Source organism: Vombatus ursinus, unplaced genomic scaffold (genome assembly GCF_900497805.2).
Source record: "Vombatus ursinus unplaced genomic scaffold, bare-nosed wombat genome assembly UNPS02014812.1, whole genome shotgun sequence".
Lineage (NCBI taxonomy): Eukaryota > Metazoa > Chordata > Mammalia > Diprotodontia > Vombatidae > Vombatus > Vombatus ursinus.
In genome coordinates, this window is record NW_020954590.1 from 41933144 (window position 1) to 41949828 (window position 16685).

The 16685-nt window shown below is 38.0% G+C and overlaps 1 protein-coding gene across 6 annotated transcripts in view; it reads right to left on the bottom strand.

Moving 5' to 3' along the window:
• LOC114054264 (rho GTPase-activating protein 28-like) overlaps positions 1-16685 on the bottom strand; it is a 192690-nt gene that overhangs the window by 21334 nt on the left and 154671 nt on the right. For all 6 annotated transcript variants that reach the window (XM_027877447.1, XM_027877446.1, XM_027877450.1 and 3 more), the window contains exons 8-10: positions 14883-14960; positions 6892-7054; positions 1311-1393 (exon numbers count right to left, since the gene is read on the bottom strand). In XM_027877447.1, coding sequence (XP_027733248.1) covers positions 1311-1393; positions 6892-7054; positions 14883-14960 — 324 coding nt within the window. The remainder of the gene's footprint in view (positions 1-1310; positions 1394-6891; positions 7055-14882; positions 14961-16685) is intronic.

Sequence of the window (16685 nt, forward strand, 5' to 3'; positions counted from 1 at the left end):
ATATTAACTAAAGGGAAATTCAAACCAAAACATTTTATTAATGACTTGACACACACAGATGACTTTAAGCTATATGACTCTATTGAAGAGAGAAGGATTTTATTCAATTCCCCCATTGGAGAAATTCCCTTTACCAATGCAAGTCAGTACCTTCTCTGCAACTGAGACTTTTACACACCTGCCTGGCACACCAAGAGGATGAATGACTTGCCCGGGGTCAAATGGTCAGTATGTCTCAGAGACCTGAATTCAAATCTTCTCTTAAAGGTTGGCTCTATGTGCTATTTGAAAATTCAATAAAATGTATCCTTTGTCTCATGGAATCTTCTCCCACAGAATGATATAAAAATGTTATTCAGACCTAATAAATATAAAAGTGTAATAAGTAAAAAATATGCCAAGGCATTATAGCAGCAGCAGCACCAGCTGCCACTAGATAGCACAGTGGATAGAGTGCCAGGCCTAGAGTCAAAAAGACCTGAGTTCAAATCCAGCTTTAGACACGTATTAGCTGTGTGATCCTGGACAAGTCACTTAACCCTGCTTGTCTCAGTCTTCATCTGTAAAATGAGCTGGAGAAGGACATGACAAGCCACTCCATGTCTTTGCCAATAAAACACCAAAAAGGGGTCACAAAGAATAGGATACAACTAAAGACTAACAAAAGTAGTAGTAGTAGTAGTAGTAGTAGTAGTAATAGTAATTAAAATCATAACACCGAAACTACTTCCCAGAGCAGTAGTAGTAGTTCAACTCTCTAAATAAATTCCCTCTGAATGAAGTCTATGAAACTTGTATGATCCAAATGTGGAACCTAATGGCCCTCCGTGGGCAGTAGACAGTCACACGTACCCATGTAGAAACTCTGACAAAGAAGAGTCATGAGGACTTGTTTATAGAAATCGATGAGTTTATGATAACCATACAAGATTAGGTCATTGCTACAAGAAATTACAGAAAGGACTTCCTTAAGGAGCCTGGATTTATTAATTAATTCAGGTTTTGGGTTTTTTTTTTTTTTTGCAAGAATATGGTAAAATCTAAGCAGTACTGTAGCATCTACTCAATTACTCGAAATAGACAATTAAGTAGCCAGAATTACACAGGGGTTCCCAGAAGCTGTAGAACAGTTTTGAGTTTATCATGGCTTATAACTATCCTAGGACTTTTGGGGACCCCTGTATATCTGAGAGGTCACAAAGCAGCAGCTTTGGGTAACTCAGTTGACATTGGGTTTTGTGACTTTCACTGTAAGAAATTCAGACTAACAGAGAGCATCACTGACTGTCAGTATGAATGATATGACCTACCTTGGCAGTATCTCTATTGGCATCAGGCAGAAGCATGATCAAAAGGTGCAAAGCTTGTAATTGCAATTTAATCTTGGAGATTCCTAAAAATATAACAGAAGCATCATCACACACTGTGAACTCCTTGGATGCACCCTGAAAACACTTGTTGCTAATATCTCGTGGCGCCAGAGGGCTACTGACAACTTTTAAAATGTCTTCAGCACAATGATGCAAAGTTTGCCCAAACTGGGTAGGGCTTCTGGCTGTTTAGACACCGTAACATATCACTTTTACGATATATGGTGGACAGATTAGCAAATGAAATACCCTATGATTTTGAAGGGTATATCAAATACTTTGAACTGATGCAAATAAGTGATATGATGGGTAAAGTGTTGAGTTTGGAGCCAGAATGAGCTGAGTTCAAATCCTGCCTCAGGTATTTGCTAACTGCATGACCATGGGTGAATCACTTTATCCCTCACAGCCTCAGTTTACTCATCTATAAAGTAAGGAGGTTGCACTTACTGATCTCTAATTTCTCTTCCATTTCTAAATAACCAAATTTTTTTCAGAGTGCTTTGTCATATATTATGCGACTGTGATACTGTAAACAAATTTACAAAGAATATAGTAAGCCGTGCTTTCATGTCTTGGTTGACCCCTAATTCCAATACTTAACTTGCAGATATACAGAAATAAAAGGGATAATCTCTGGGGACTCAATAGCATTGTCTTCCTAATAGAAGCACAAAACCAACTCGGATTCTATAATTTTTATGTCTGAGATTTGGCATCTGCCTCAGTTAGACAGAAGTCTGTCTCTTTCCCTGGAATCCTATCGATTCTGCTCTAAGGTTGAAGATTTTCTGAGTTATAACCAAAACTCAGAGCACACCAGAAAACCCTGACTTCCTTGTGCCACCCCTGTGTTCTCCTTAGAGATGGAAACTAGACTATATCATGGCCAAGGAATCCATGAATCAATGGAGAACTCTGAAATAAAAGGGAAATCTACATTTGCTTCTATGTAATGAGCGAAAGTCAGTGAAATGCAAACATGGCCTACATGTTTCAGTGAAATGCCAACACTTTTTCTCCTGACAAGGTATTGGATTATATGACATGATGGCACCTCATCAAGGAGATCAAATTGACCCTTTCATGCATGTGCATAGATTGGAGGGGGCGAGGGAATAGTGTGAACAGATGAATGGTGTGGCCCTAAATAAGAATTTGGCAGTGTGGGGAGGGGGGATGTTATCATTTAGAATTGGGACATCGTGTCTGAAGAAAATCTGTATGTGAATTTTTATAGATAAGCTCAGAGTTTGTAAATCAAACCTGATCAGAGGCAGATGAAACAGTGTGTTATACTATAAAGGATTTGACTACGCCTTATTCAGGCAGGCATCTTTAAGAAGCAATGTGTGTAATAGGCTCTCTGAAGTAACAAATAAGACTTTTATTTTAATACCTAAGGCATAGGCTGAGAGCTGCCTCTATAACCTTGAGCTAAGTGAATTTGAAGTCTTCTAGAGGAAAATAGTTGCAGATCTACACTGGAGACCTCAGTTTTTTGTCTGTAAAAATGTGGCAATTTAGATGAAATGATCATTAAGTTCTATTTCTTAATAGCAGTATCTAACATTTACAAAATGTCACAAAACCTCTGTTAGGTAAGGAGTACAAGTATTATTATATCCATTTCATGGATGAGCAAACTAAGGCTTGTCAAAGTGAAATGATTTGCTTAAGGTCATACAGCTAGTAAATATCAGAAGTTTCAAACTCCTTTCTAAGTCTAGCCCCTGACTAATATGCCATGATGCTTCTCTAATATGCTAAGTTAGTAATGTTATAGTCAAATAGAAATAGACCCCTGCAGGCTGCATACTAACCTAGAAAACCACAAATTAACATTATCTACATTGTATTGTGTTTTTATTACTTCATTAGACATATCTCACGCTTTCATCTGGTTCATGACACACTTGGGAGTTTTAGGGGCTGTGAGCTTGACATCTCTGTCCTAAGTCACCTTTTCCTTTATCTCAATCAATGATATGTAAATTACAAAAGAGCCTTTAAGGTTTAAAGACTAAATTGGGAAATGACTAGCTTTCATTTTACAGATGAATCCTAGGCATATGACTGTTTTTGTAGTTAATAGAATCCCTGATTGCACTGGTTGCAAAGTAGCTGTAATTCTTTTCTTTCTGGTTGGTCATTTATTTCCTGGGAAAAGATATTAGACTTTCCTAAATGTGTCTAAAGCTATGATTGATAGGCTATTAGTCCTTTAATTTTATGAGACTTTTTGGGAGCAAACTTTGGATAAAGAAAAGTAATTATAGTAATGGATAAGACCCTTCTCTCCCAGCCTCCTCTGGGATCCTTGAGAACTATAGCTTTAAGAGTGTACAGAACCCAGTGGAACACTCTGACTGTAGCCTTTGGGAAAATTTGTTTCCTTCGGGGCCCAAAAGGCCATTCTTCACCCTGGGTGGCAAGCCAGCTCTTTGATGTCACAGTGGGCTTGCCTGATAGCAAATCAGTCATCTGGAATGTGGCATTTTTCAGTTTCAAGGTGACATAAAGAAATGTGGAAGCTTTTACAAGTCACACAGCTATTTCTAAAATATTTTTCCAGGCTCATTTTATTCAGTGATTTGTAGGGACAGCAATCAGGCAATGAACTGTGGGGCTAAGAAAACAGATTTATTTTTATACTTTGCTTTAAAGGTGCGTCTCTGAACAGGCCTGGTCTCAGAGGCTGAAAATGACCTCGAGTTATGCTGTAACACTTGCAGAAATGAATGGTAGCCGTTTGTCAGCTGAATCGCCAAGCCGGGCTCCAAGGAAGGTTCACAAGTCTGCGCGTCTTTTCTAGGACAGTAGTCTTAATAGAAAAGCCCTATGCTTTACGATTTAAAAAGAAAAGGAGTCAGATATCCTTTCTACACTAGTTCTACTCATAGAAAGTATCCCATCTCAGCATACAGACAGATATTGCACTTGTGATTTCAATGGGATAAGGAATTCCTGCATGAATAATATCCCTCTACCAAGGCAGGTAGGCATTTTGGCTGCTTAGAGCAGGGCTTTGTAACCTGCTATCTATTGACAGATTTCAGGGAGTTTGCAAACTTGAATGAGAAAAAAAAAATTTATCTTTATTTCATTATAATTGGTTTCTATTGTAATACTATGCACTTTTATTTTGTGTATTTTATTTTATTTTACTTTTTTTGCTTTTTGGCGAGGCAATCAGGGTTAAGTGACTTGCCCAGAATCACACAGCTAGTAAGTGTCAAGTGTCTGAGGCTGCATTTGAACTCAGGTTCTCCCGACTCTAAGGCCAGAGCTCTATCCACTGTGCTACCTAGCTGCCTCTGTTTTGTGCATTTTAAAGACATGATTCTGAGAGGAATCCATGGGCCAAATCAAATTGCCAAAGAGGTCCATGACACAAAAGAAGGTAAGAGCTTTGGACCCGGAGTCAGAAAGACCTGAGTTCAAATCCAGCCTCAGACACTTCCTAATTTGTGTAACCCTGAGCAAATCACTTAATATCCATCTGACTCAGTTTTCTCAACAATAAAATGGGCATAATAACAGCACCTACTTCCCAGGGTTGTTAAGAGGATAAAAATGAGATAATGAGATACAGCACTTAGCAAATCTTAAAGTGATAAACAAATACTAGCTATTATTATCATTATCATTGAGTTGCTCAGAATGCTGAGAACTTGCTGCCCAGGGTTACACAGCCCATATACAACAAAAGCAAGACTTGAACTCAGGTCTTCTTAGTTCTGGGGCCAGCTCTCTATACCCATTATTCCATACTGCCACTCACTAGCTCTTATACAGAACAAATGATACTGGACTTTGATAAATGCAACCCAAATTTAAATCTCTCCTCCTAGAATAGGAAAGTTAATAATTCTTTTCTTTCCTGCCACTGATAGCTAAAAACTGAAATGATCTAGAAACATACTAATTTTAGGACAATGCTTTTTCTTATCAATTTAAGAGCTCACTAATTACCATCTCCTATAATAATTTTAATGATTTTGCAGCTCCTGAACAATCAGTGCCTTTACGGAGCATAGTCTGTAAATGAATATGCCTTTGGATGATTAAAATCCAATTGGAATTCTTACAAGGGATTAATGAAGCAGAGATTAAAGCTTCAGATAGAAAGTTGAAAAAAAAATCTTCCCTATTCTAATACTGACCAATTCTGAGACCTTGGTCAAAACACAATGTACAGTACTTCAGTTCTCTGTACTGCAAATTGGGTTTTGCAGCAAATTTTTGAGATAGAAGAAACCTCAGACATCTGGTCCAATCTTTCATTTTATGGATGGGAAAACTGAGGCATGAGGTAAGTCCAGTTTTCCTTCTGAATGGTTTCTGGATGAAGACTCCATCAAAGGAGATAGAAAGTTGGGGAATTTCCATTCATGGACTTTCCTGTATTAGGGGTAGCTGGGTAGCACAGTGGAAAAAGCACTGGACCTGGAGTCAGGAAATTCTGAGTTCATATCTACCCTCAGAAACATGCTAGCTATATGACCCTGGGCAACTCACTTGACCTCTGTTTGCCTCAGTTCCCTCATTTATAAAATGGAGATAATGATAGCACCTACTTCTAAGGGTTTTGGGGAAAATAAAAATGAGATAATACTTGTAAAAATGCTCTGCAAACCTTAAAGCACTATCCACATGCTAGTTATTAATTAGACTTGAGAAGCCATATAAAATCCCAGGTGCCTGAATTGTCCTCTGGATTATTGGCCTGTACTTGTTAAGGCCACTGGAGGAAGGCTGTATTTTTAGCTATCTCCAGGGATATTTGTTGAGCAAATTTAGTGTCAAGGAGAGCCTCTGTTCATTCCTTTCCTCATAACAGCTATTATCACCACCTCTTGACCCAGATTACCTGGAAAATACAATATAATGGCAGCGGGGAAGAAGTAAAATACCTATTCTTAGACAAGAGACCTTGATTTCTGGGCAATGGCGCTCAACAGCAGATAAAGGGCAAATCTGGACAAAATGAAGTTACCCTCAAGACCTGAGCTATGCAGCAGAGGTTCATGGAAATCAACCATCGACCAGGCAGATTCAACAGTTTCTTGTGGTAAAACATTCAGGGCAAAAAAGACAACTTTGGGGGGAAAAACAACTTCATTTCAATTCTGAATCTAGCGTCTGACCTGAGTTTGAATCCTGTCTCACATACTTACTAGCCGTGTGACTCTGGACAAGTCACTCAACCTCTGTCTGACTCAGTTTCCTTATCTGAAAAAATCACAGGGTTGTTGTGAGGAACAAATTAGATAAAACAGCTTGCAAACATTAAAATGCTATATAAATGCTAGCTGCTGCTGTTGCTACTATTATTATTACAACAAATACCCCCAAGTAACTAGAAATTTATAAAAAGAAGGGGGGGGAGATGCTTTCCTGCAAATGTGTTTTTCACCACGTTATTTCATAGGTCATGTCTCATCAGTTAACTTTCTTTGCTTCATGCTTCACGCTGTGGCATGTGGTTTATTTATGCTGAGATGCTGTTTTCACTTACTTTCCACTAAAGCAATGAAGGCAGGCAGATACTCCACAGTGAAGAGAGGGCTGGGCAGGTCTCTGATAAACATCTTTAGCAGTCCTGCTGCATCGTTGTTGCGCACTTGGTCCCAATCAAATGTATCTTCATAAAATTTGCTTTCAAGCTCTTGGCGGAGGTTCTGCAGCCAAAGGAAACAGTCAAATGTTCAATGACTGCCCTTCAACATTTCCCCTTTCCCCTCCCTCTGTGCTATGTCATTAACAAAGGTCATTTTTTTTTTGGATAGAGCACTGGGCCTGACTACGGTCAGGAAGACCTGAGTTCAAATCGGATCTCAGACACTTTGTTGGGTGAACCTGGGCAAGTCAACTTCCGTCTGCCTCGGTTTCCTCAACTGTAAAGTGCGGATAATAATAGCACCCAGATTAGTGGTGAGGATCACATGAGACAATATCCGTAAACTGCTTAGCACAATGCCTGGAACATGTTGTTATTGTTCGGTCGTTTCAGACTCACCATGACCTCGTTTGGGTTTTTCTTGGCAAAGATACAGGAGTGGTTTGCCATTTCCTTTTCCAGCTCATTTTACAGATGAGGAAACTGAGGCCAACAGGGTGAAGTAACTTGCCCAAGGTCACACATATAGTAAGAGTCTGAGGCCAAATTTGAACTCAGGAAGACGAAGCTTTCTGATTCCAAGCCCAGTCCTCTATCCACTGCACCGCCTAGTTGCCCCGGCACACAGTAGGTCCTATATAAATGCTTATCCCTTTCCCTTTCCAAGTGACACAAGGATTCTGAACTGCTATTTTCAACAGGGGTTAGGGTCAGGCCCCACATGGCTCCCCTAGAGTAAAGAGCTTTTAAAATCCTGATTGCCCAAGGTCAGACCACTGCTCCTTTAAAAAGGGAATAGTCAGACTTTGTTTTGTTGAAGCAATTTGACAACTGTTCTAGTTCCCTTCTGTCCTTGAGCTCTAACTCTGACACTAAGGCACTAGTTTTCAGACTTTAGCCTTAGATTCTTGACTCAGGCCCTTCTTGATTCTGATTTTGCCTCCTCTCTCTGCTCCCCAGTTCTCCCCAAAGCACGTTGTTTCCCAGGCTCAGACTTCCTGTCTTACACTTCCGAACATTCCCAACTAACCTGAACTGTATCCTCCTTAGCCACTTTTCTTCTCCCTAGTCATGTTCCTTCCCAGCACAACCCTCCACCCCAGTCCCACTTTGGTATCTTCTATGGTTCATTTACCTGACTATGTCCTTCTGGATTCCAATCCTGTGCTTAATTGTCCAGCTCAAACAGATCACATCTACCCCTAAATATAGGCATAGCTCCTATACATAGGAACTATGCTATCCCTGGTACTGGCATCCTCTGCTCCAACAGCTGGCTCATGTTTTCCTCTAGTTTATCGGTACCTATTCTATGCTCTCAGATGCCTCCCCAGTGGCTGGTCACCTGCAATACTAAGCCCATCTATATTACAGGTTTGTGTACTGGTATTTGAAAATGACAGTATCTGAATAATAATTTCTAAATGAATATCTTTTATGGGTGTTCTAATAGTTTCTTGGAGAAAAAAAACAATTTTGAAAGCATGACTAATTCTATATAAATACATACTTCTTTTCACTCTGACCATAATTTCATTTCAGTGGTCTTGGCAAAATACCTTCTCTTCCCACAAAGCAAATGCTCTGGGCTTGGACAAAGCTTCCCTTTCCCTTTCCCCTCTTCCTTTTCTAGCCTCAAGCAAGAAAGTATGTCCCTCAGATGGTTCACATACAGAATGGGAACATGCCCAATAAAGATGATATTACTTCTTTCTGCACACGTAGAATAATGACATATTCCAGGAGTGGTGCTGGCAGTTTTTTCAGCCAAGACATACAGGCCTCTTCCACATGTGTTGGGTTTTTTTTTTTTCTTGAGTGTCTGAGCTTTCATAACTTAAAAAGCCTCTTCTGGCTTTTTAAATCTTGAAAATGGTTTTCAAAGATTATTTGGCCTCTAAAAAAGTCTAATAGGCCTGACTGGTTTATATTCAGGATACCCACTTTTACTTGTCACCTTTTTTCTAATGCTTCCCCCCCCCAAAGTCAATCTTGTGCCTTACTGCTTATGTTATCATGAGATTAATAGAATACACGGCTTTGCCTTAAACAAACATGAGGAGAGTCCCTCCAAAGATCCTGATTTCCATGAGAAGGTGACTAGAACAGAGAGGCTGATAATAATTAGCTTATGGACAATTCCAACCAAGTTTCCTCAGGGGTGTATCTAATTTTAAGCCACATGTGATCTGCTTTCAACTAAAAAAAATTTTTTAAATTTATTAAGCACCTACTATGTGCTAGGCACTTTGTCAAATGGTGACCAATTTGCTCTATAGCTCCCTGTCTTTTGCCACTACATCCTAATTTCAATCAGCAGACATATGAAATGTTTGAAATACAGCAGAAAAATGGCTTGGTACTTGGACTCTTTAGAATCGTGAAGATTTGATTTATGTCCCTGAGAAACTTTCAAGCCAACAGAGATAAGATAGATCACTACGCATTCAAACAACGGTCAATATATTTTATAAAGCAGATATCCTTGTGGGGAGGATTTCACAGAAGATTTCACAGGTTTAGGGAACTTTCTAAGTGGAAACTCATTCTACCAATGCAGGATAAATAAATCATCTGTAATGACTTGAGATAATTAATATGAAAAAAGCTATATACCTCCAGAGAGAGATATGATGAATTCTGAATGCAGACTGAAGCAAACTTTTATTTCCACTTTCTTTATGTTTCTTGCTTTGATTGTTTTGGGGATATTTTGCAACATGGCTAATATGAAATATGTTTTGCATGACTTCACATGTATAATTGATATCATATTGCTTTCATTCTCAGTGGAGGGAGAAAATTTGGAACTCATTTTTTAAAATGAATGTTAAAAATAAATTTTAAAAAATCATCTATAACTTATAGTCTTAGCTGTTTGAGGCACTGAGACTTGTCTGTGGTCATGGAACTAGTATGTTCTCAGGAGGGAGCTCAGCTTAGGTCTTCCTTACTCCATTACACTACATAGTCACTGAAAAGAATAACAGGCAGAAAGATTGCTTTAAAAAGAGCTCCATTCCTGCCATCCGTTATCTAGAAAGTCTGTTCTAAGGCAATGGAATAAAGGAGAAATGTGGTGCAGTAGCAACATCTGATTTGGAATCTGAAGACCTGGGTTCAAAGTCCAACAATGCAATCATAGGCAAATCAAACCTCTGCCTTTGTTTCCTAATCTGTAAAATGGGGTAATAATGGGAGAAGCAGTTTGTTTTTTTTTTTAAATAGCACATAAACTGTGGATGTCTGGAGAATTCAAACAACAACAGAAGTACCAAGGATACCATGGGGCTGTTCTTTTTTTTTTTTTTAATTAACAGAAAGAAAACCAACCGTCCTTTGTTTCTGCCATAGCAGAATGTTGGCCCAGCTTAAAGTCTGGAGACAGCTGAACCAGGTGCAAAAACTGTATTTTGCCAAACAGAAGGGAAAAAAAAAGCAGAGGGGAATTGTGAAGGATATCATGTTATCTGTTCAAGGTTAATGAGACTAGGAGACCAAGAAATTCATGAACTTAAGTCACCCCTAAGAGAAAAAAAAATGTTGCTTTCGTTTGTGAGAAAGGTTGTTTGTTAGGTTGGGTTTTTTTTGAGTAAATGTTGCAAGAGCCTGCATCTTTAGATGTAATAACAAGGAAACCAATATAGCAGCTAAAATGATTAGAAAACAGTCCATCCTGAGAAATACTGAAACCTAGAATGAAGAAAATCTCACAGATCACATATTCGACCCTCTTCCATAAAATATATTTCCCCGGTGCTTAGTTCAAGTGTCCTTCCTTTATTAAGAAGAAAGTCACTGAAAAAGAAAAAGCTTTTAACTGCTTCCAACTAGTGCAGGCCTCACAAATCAGGATTGACTTGGCATCTGCACATCCTGTCTGGCTGAAACCAGTGATTTCCCCTCTGCACCAGCCTTCCAGTAATTTTTTAATGAAGTTTTTAATATATTAAAAAACTAGGCAAGAATTTTACAGTGGTACATTTTAGAAACCATGTTTTTGGTGTCATTATACTGGCTGAATTTGAACCTACCAAGAAAAATGGAGACTTAAAATCTTATGTATTTTATTTAAAAATACACTGCTTATGTTCTCCACTTGTGACTAGAAGACTAAGAAATGCAGTTACACATAATTTAATAAAAAGTCTGGCTAAGGAAAAGCAATCCAGAGTTATTCAATATTTAGGATATAAGGTTACAATTCCTTTCTAATAACATTTTTTTTCCCTTTTGCTCCTCTACATTGTTCTCTCAAACATCTTCCTATTTGCTTTTTTGGATCCCAAATGATTAGAATAGCTGGATTACATTCTCCTTTTGAATCAGAAGGGTGAAATAAAGAACCTGAACATTATTAAATACATCAGTAGAGAAGGGTTGCTTTTAAAACACGGGCATTTTCATGTTGACCATAGCTCAGGAATATACTTGTGTAAAAGTAGCCACAAAGAATCTGGCACTGGAGAATCATTAACCCCACTTAAAAGTAAGATTTGTAAGCATTTTCAAACAAAAGCTTAGGAGTAAGTTGTGATTGTCCATGAAATGTTTATAATGTGCCATAACGCACATATATAAGATGTCTTGTATTACGTCTTCTGCACTTAGTTATAAAAAGGAAAGAGATTTTTAATCACATCCACATGTTGTGTTTTTTTTCTAAACACACACATACACACACACACACAGCCTGAACCAGTTGGAATGTCTGCAAATCCAAATGTCACAATAATATATGAAGGCTTAGAAAGATAGGATCTGGTTCTGCTTAGGAAACTTGTTTCCTTGACTTCTGATTGGTTGCCTGATTAGACAGACTGAAACAAACCAAGATTGAACTCGAAAGCGTTATCTTTCATCTGTAAATTTAGAACGTGCCTATTACGGACTGACTCCCTCTCTCTCTCTTTCCTCCTCCTTTTCCAGTGCTTTCCTTCAGACTTCTGTATAAGAACCTATGGGGTCAAGATTCATGATTCACGCATATGCTTTACAGAAACTATAGACCTAGACTTTAGGACACAATCTAGTCCATTTTCCTGTCTTCAAAAGTAGCTTGTGCCTAACAACAAACTCTTCATGTACGCATACCTTCAGAGTGGAGGCCTCACAAAGCTGACATTTATGGGGGCTTTTCTTTCAGGAACATTTCTTTCTTTATCTTGCCTTATAATTTGTACCCCTGGCCTATACCATGGTTTAAAAGCCCCAAAAAAGAATAGTATCTAGTCACAATTTATAGGCAGGCAGGTGACAAAGAGGACAGAAAGCTGGATTTGGAGTCAAGGTGACCTGAGTTCAAAACCTGTCTCTTATACTTGCTAGCTGCAAGAAACAAATCATTCAACCCAGGGGTTCTTAACCTGGGATCCAAGAACTTTTAAAAATACATATTTTGATTAAATTTATTTCAATATAATTGGTTTTCTTGGTTATCATATAAGCCAAAGGTTCTTAACCTTAGATTCATGGTCTCTTAAAAAAATCCTTTGAAAACTATGTCAAAATAATTATTTTCTTCAGTAATCTTATGTATTTTATTTTATGCATTAAGAAACAAAATACTGAGGAGGGCTTCTCCATAGGATTCACTTTACCAGGCTACAAAAGGGATCTACAACACAAAAAAGTGAAGAACCCTTGATTTAACCTATTTCAGGCTTAGTTTCCTCATCTGTAAAATGGGGATAATAATAGCACCCACCTCACAAAGTTGTTGTAAAGCACTTTTTGTAGATTATCTCATATGCACTTCACAAGGTGGTTGGTTGTGAGATGCATATGAGATAATCTACATAAAGTGCTTTACAAATCTTCAAGTGCCATATAGTGTCTTTTATTATTCTATTAATCCAACCCTTTATTGTTGTTGTTGTTGTTGAATCATTTCTGTCCTGTCCGACACTTCATGACCCCATTTGGGGTTTTCTTGGCAAAAGTGCTAAGGTAGTCTGCCCTTTCCTTCTCCAGCTCATTTTACAGATAAGGAAACTGAGGCAAACAGGGTTTAGGGACTTGCCCAGGGTCACACAGAGTGTGAATTTGAACTCAAGTCTTCCTGACTCCAAGTCTGGCACTCTATCCACTATGCCACCTAGCTGCCCTATTAATTCCCCTACAAATACAAATTCTTATAAGTACATAACAGCAGAATTGAAGAAGGGATATCCCTTCAGTTCTACAAATTCTCTGTACTTAGCTTGAGAACCAAAATAAGTATATACTCCCCACCTCCCACTGGTTTTCTGTGACCCTCCATCAGCTGCGATCACTCCTCCTTTCTCAGGATCCTGAATCCTATATATAAAAGGGGAACGTTCATAAAGCTAGACTTAATGAGAGGGGCTTTTCCTTCATAGGTACATCTTCCTTTAATTAGATCTTCACTCGTACCAAAGGAAAAGAAAGTAGCAACTATGCCCTAGAGGGTCCAGATTTTTCCTACTGAGAACAGGGGTTTTAAAACTGTTGCATGAGAACCAGGAGAACATTGTACATAGTAACAGCAACACTGTGTGATGATCAACTATGATAGACTCAGCTCTTCTCAGCAACCCAATGATCTAAGACAGTTACAAAGGATTCATGATGGAAAATGCTATCCACATCCAGAGAAAATATTATGAAGTCTGAATGAAGACTGAAGCATACAATTTCACTTTTTTTTCTTCATGGTTTTTCTCTTTTATTCTATTTCTTCTTTTACAACATGACTAACGTAGAAATATGTTTAACACGATTGCACATGAATAACCTATATCAGACCGTTTGCTATCCTGGGGAGAAGGTGGGGGAGGAAAGGAGAAAAATTTATAACTCAAAATCTTATAAAAATGAATGCTGAAACTATCTTTACATGTAATTGGAAAAAAATAAAATTCTATTTAAAAAAAAGTTGCATGAGTGAATGTGATTTTTGCCACTCAAGATCACTATAAAGCCACCCTCCAAAGTTAATGGAGAAATCAAATTAAAGCAAATGATAGAAACAAAGTGGCATTATAAAATATTTACTAACTTCATAGAAGACAGAAACGTTTCTAACTTGAAAGTATATTACACACAAAGCAGCAACTGAAAACTCCAGTTTTTATAAAAATAAAATCATTCTTATGGCCCCTGATTATAAAATTAAGACTAAGCCTCAGAGGAGTTTGTTGTAGGATGTGTTTTTGAATACACATAAGGGACCCAAGGCAACAGTCTGGTCCCCATGTCTGCAGAACAAATATCTAATCCTAAGGTTTCTAGTTTAATTTTCTCTAGCTTACGGAAATGATTTTATATTCACTTACCTGAGTATATCCTATTCTGCCAGTTGGATATAGGCTTCTTGAAGGCAAAGACTGTTTTGCATTTGCATACACACAGCCTACCTTGCATATAATATAAAAGGTATTTCAAAGTTAAATCGGGCAGCTAAGTGTTGCAGCAAATAGAGTGCCCAGCATGGAGTCAGAAAGACTCATCTTCTTGAGTTTAAATCTGGCCTCTGACATTTACTAGCTGTGTGACCCTGGGTGAGTCAGTTAAGCCTGTTGGCCTCAGTTTTCTCATCTGTAAAATGAGCCGGAGAAGGAAATGGTAAGGCACTCCAGTATCCTCTCCAAGAAAACCCAAAGTGGGGTCATGAAGTGAGACACAATTGAAACTGGACAACAGCTGAATTGGATTGAACTGAATGTGGATTTGACAAATAAGATGAGATAAATCAAGTAATGCAATTACAGATTTATAAACTATAAGGGTTAAATGCCATGCCAAGTCTTAGCATTATTGTTTTTATCCACGTCCCATCAAATTCAAATAAAACAGGTAACTCTAGAAATGACCCAAGTACGAACTGAACTTAAATCTCCAATCGGGACAGAGGAAATGCATGGTACCTTCACTCTGGACGCAGATCCTGGGACTCGAAGAATTCCTTCTGTTTCCAAACCTGTTTCTTCAAGTTTCTGCAAAAGCTAAAATATAATGGTGTGTTTAAAAACATGTCTTCCGTCTGATTTGAAAAAAAAAAATTGCCTAAATAACAGTCATTCAATATTATTTTTTAAAAATTACATACAAATAAAATCATTAGGACATTTCTCATACATGAGAAATCAAGCCACTAGGTGGACACAGTCAATAGAGCACCGGACTTGGAGTCAGGAAGACCTGAATTCAAATCCATCCTGATAACACTTAACAGCTGTGTGAACCTGGGCAAGTCACTTAACCTCTGTCTTTCTCAATTTCCTCAATGAGGACAATGATAGCACCTACTACCATTATCACTATCAGGGTTTTTTGTGAGCATCAAATGAGATAAAAATCTGTAAAGTACTTAGTAGAGGGCCTGGAAGGTGATAATACATGCTTGTTTCCTTCCTCATACCTACTTAATAGTTAATGTGTTGTTGTTTTTGAGTTGTTTCAGTCACGTCTGACTCTCTGTGACCTCATTTGGAGTTTTCTTGGCAGAGATACTGATGGTGCGTGTTGTTATTGTTGTTGAGTTGTTAATGTCGTGTCCAACTCTCTGTGACCCCCTTTGGGGTTTTCTTGGCTAAGTTACTGTCATGGCTTGCCATTTCCTTCTCCAGCTCATTTTACAGATGAGGAAACTGAGGCAAACAGCGTGAAGTGACTTGCTCAGGGTTACAGTTCTGAAGCCAAATTTGAACTCAGGTCCTCCTGACTGTAGGGCCACTGCTCTATCCACTGCACCACCCAGCTGCCCAGCTAATAGTTAACGCACAAAACTTTTATCAGATATTTAAATGTCTGTGGGTTTTTTGTTGTTGCTGTTATTTTTCTTTGTTGTATCAAACTTCACAGTGTTCATTGATCCATTAAAATTCTTTCATGGTGATGTCTTAAAAAAATCGTATAATTTAGTTGTTCCAAATGAGAGCATAAACTAACAAGAAAGCTTCAGGGGTCTTATGCTACATCCGTCATGGCATGAATTCTATCGCCAGTCTTGTAAACTTTGGTTAAGTAACTAGAGTCCTTCTGGAGACAGGTTCACAGCAGGAAGGAAGATAAAAGATACAATCATCTCTAGATCTGGCAACAAAAAAATAGTACTGAAAGCTGGAAGAATGTGTTATCAACTGAAAGTATTATACTGTGGTTTCTCAGACTTGAATTTAATATAAAGTTTCTTTGAACTCCATCTTTTATATAGTGCATGAATAGAAGTATTCAGTATTTGGTACCTTGAAAGTGACTCAGGAGGAAAAGCTCAGGTTGTTGCTGGATATTCAGCTGGGCAGGGGCACAATTTGGGGAGCCAGTATGCAAAGAAGGAGAAGAAACTTACAAAGATTTTAGTTCTTAACGAGTATATGACAATAGTTCATCCAGCATTTTAAAGGTACTATTTTAAATTTAGAAACGTTTGAATTAATGGATATTTTTCTGCTTTGACATTTTAACTATGCCACTGGATGTCACTATAGATTCAGTTATGCAAATCAATGAAAATCTCCTGGGTAACAAAAAGAAATATTGTTTAAAAAGCAATAAGGATACCTGCAAATACAATTTGTATAACATAAAAATGTTTTGCAAAATGCTTCCCTAAAAATATTTCTTTATGAGGGTCACAGCCACACTAAGAAAAAAGAGCTCCAAGTAACCAATTGTTTACTGTTGCTCATCAGCATTTGGAAGATAAGCTCTCAAAATGTAAAACTATT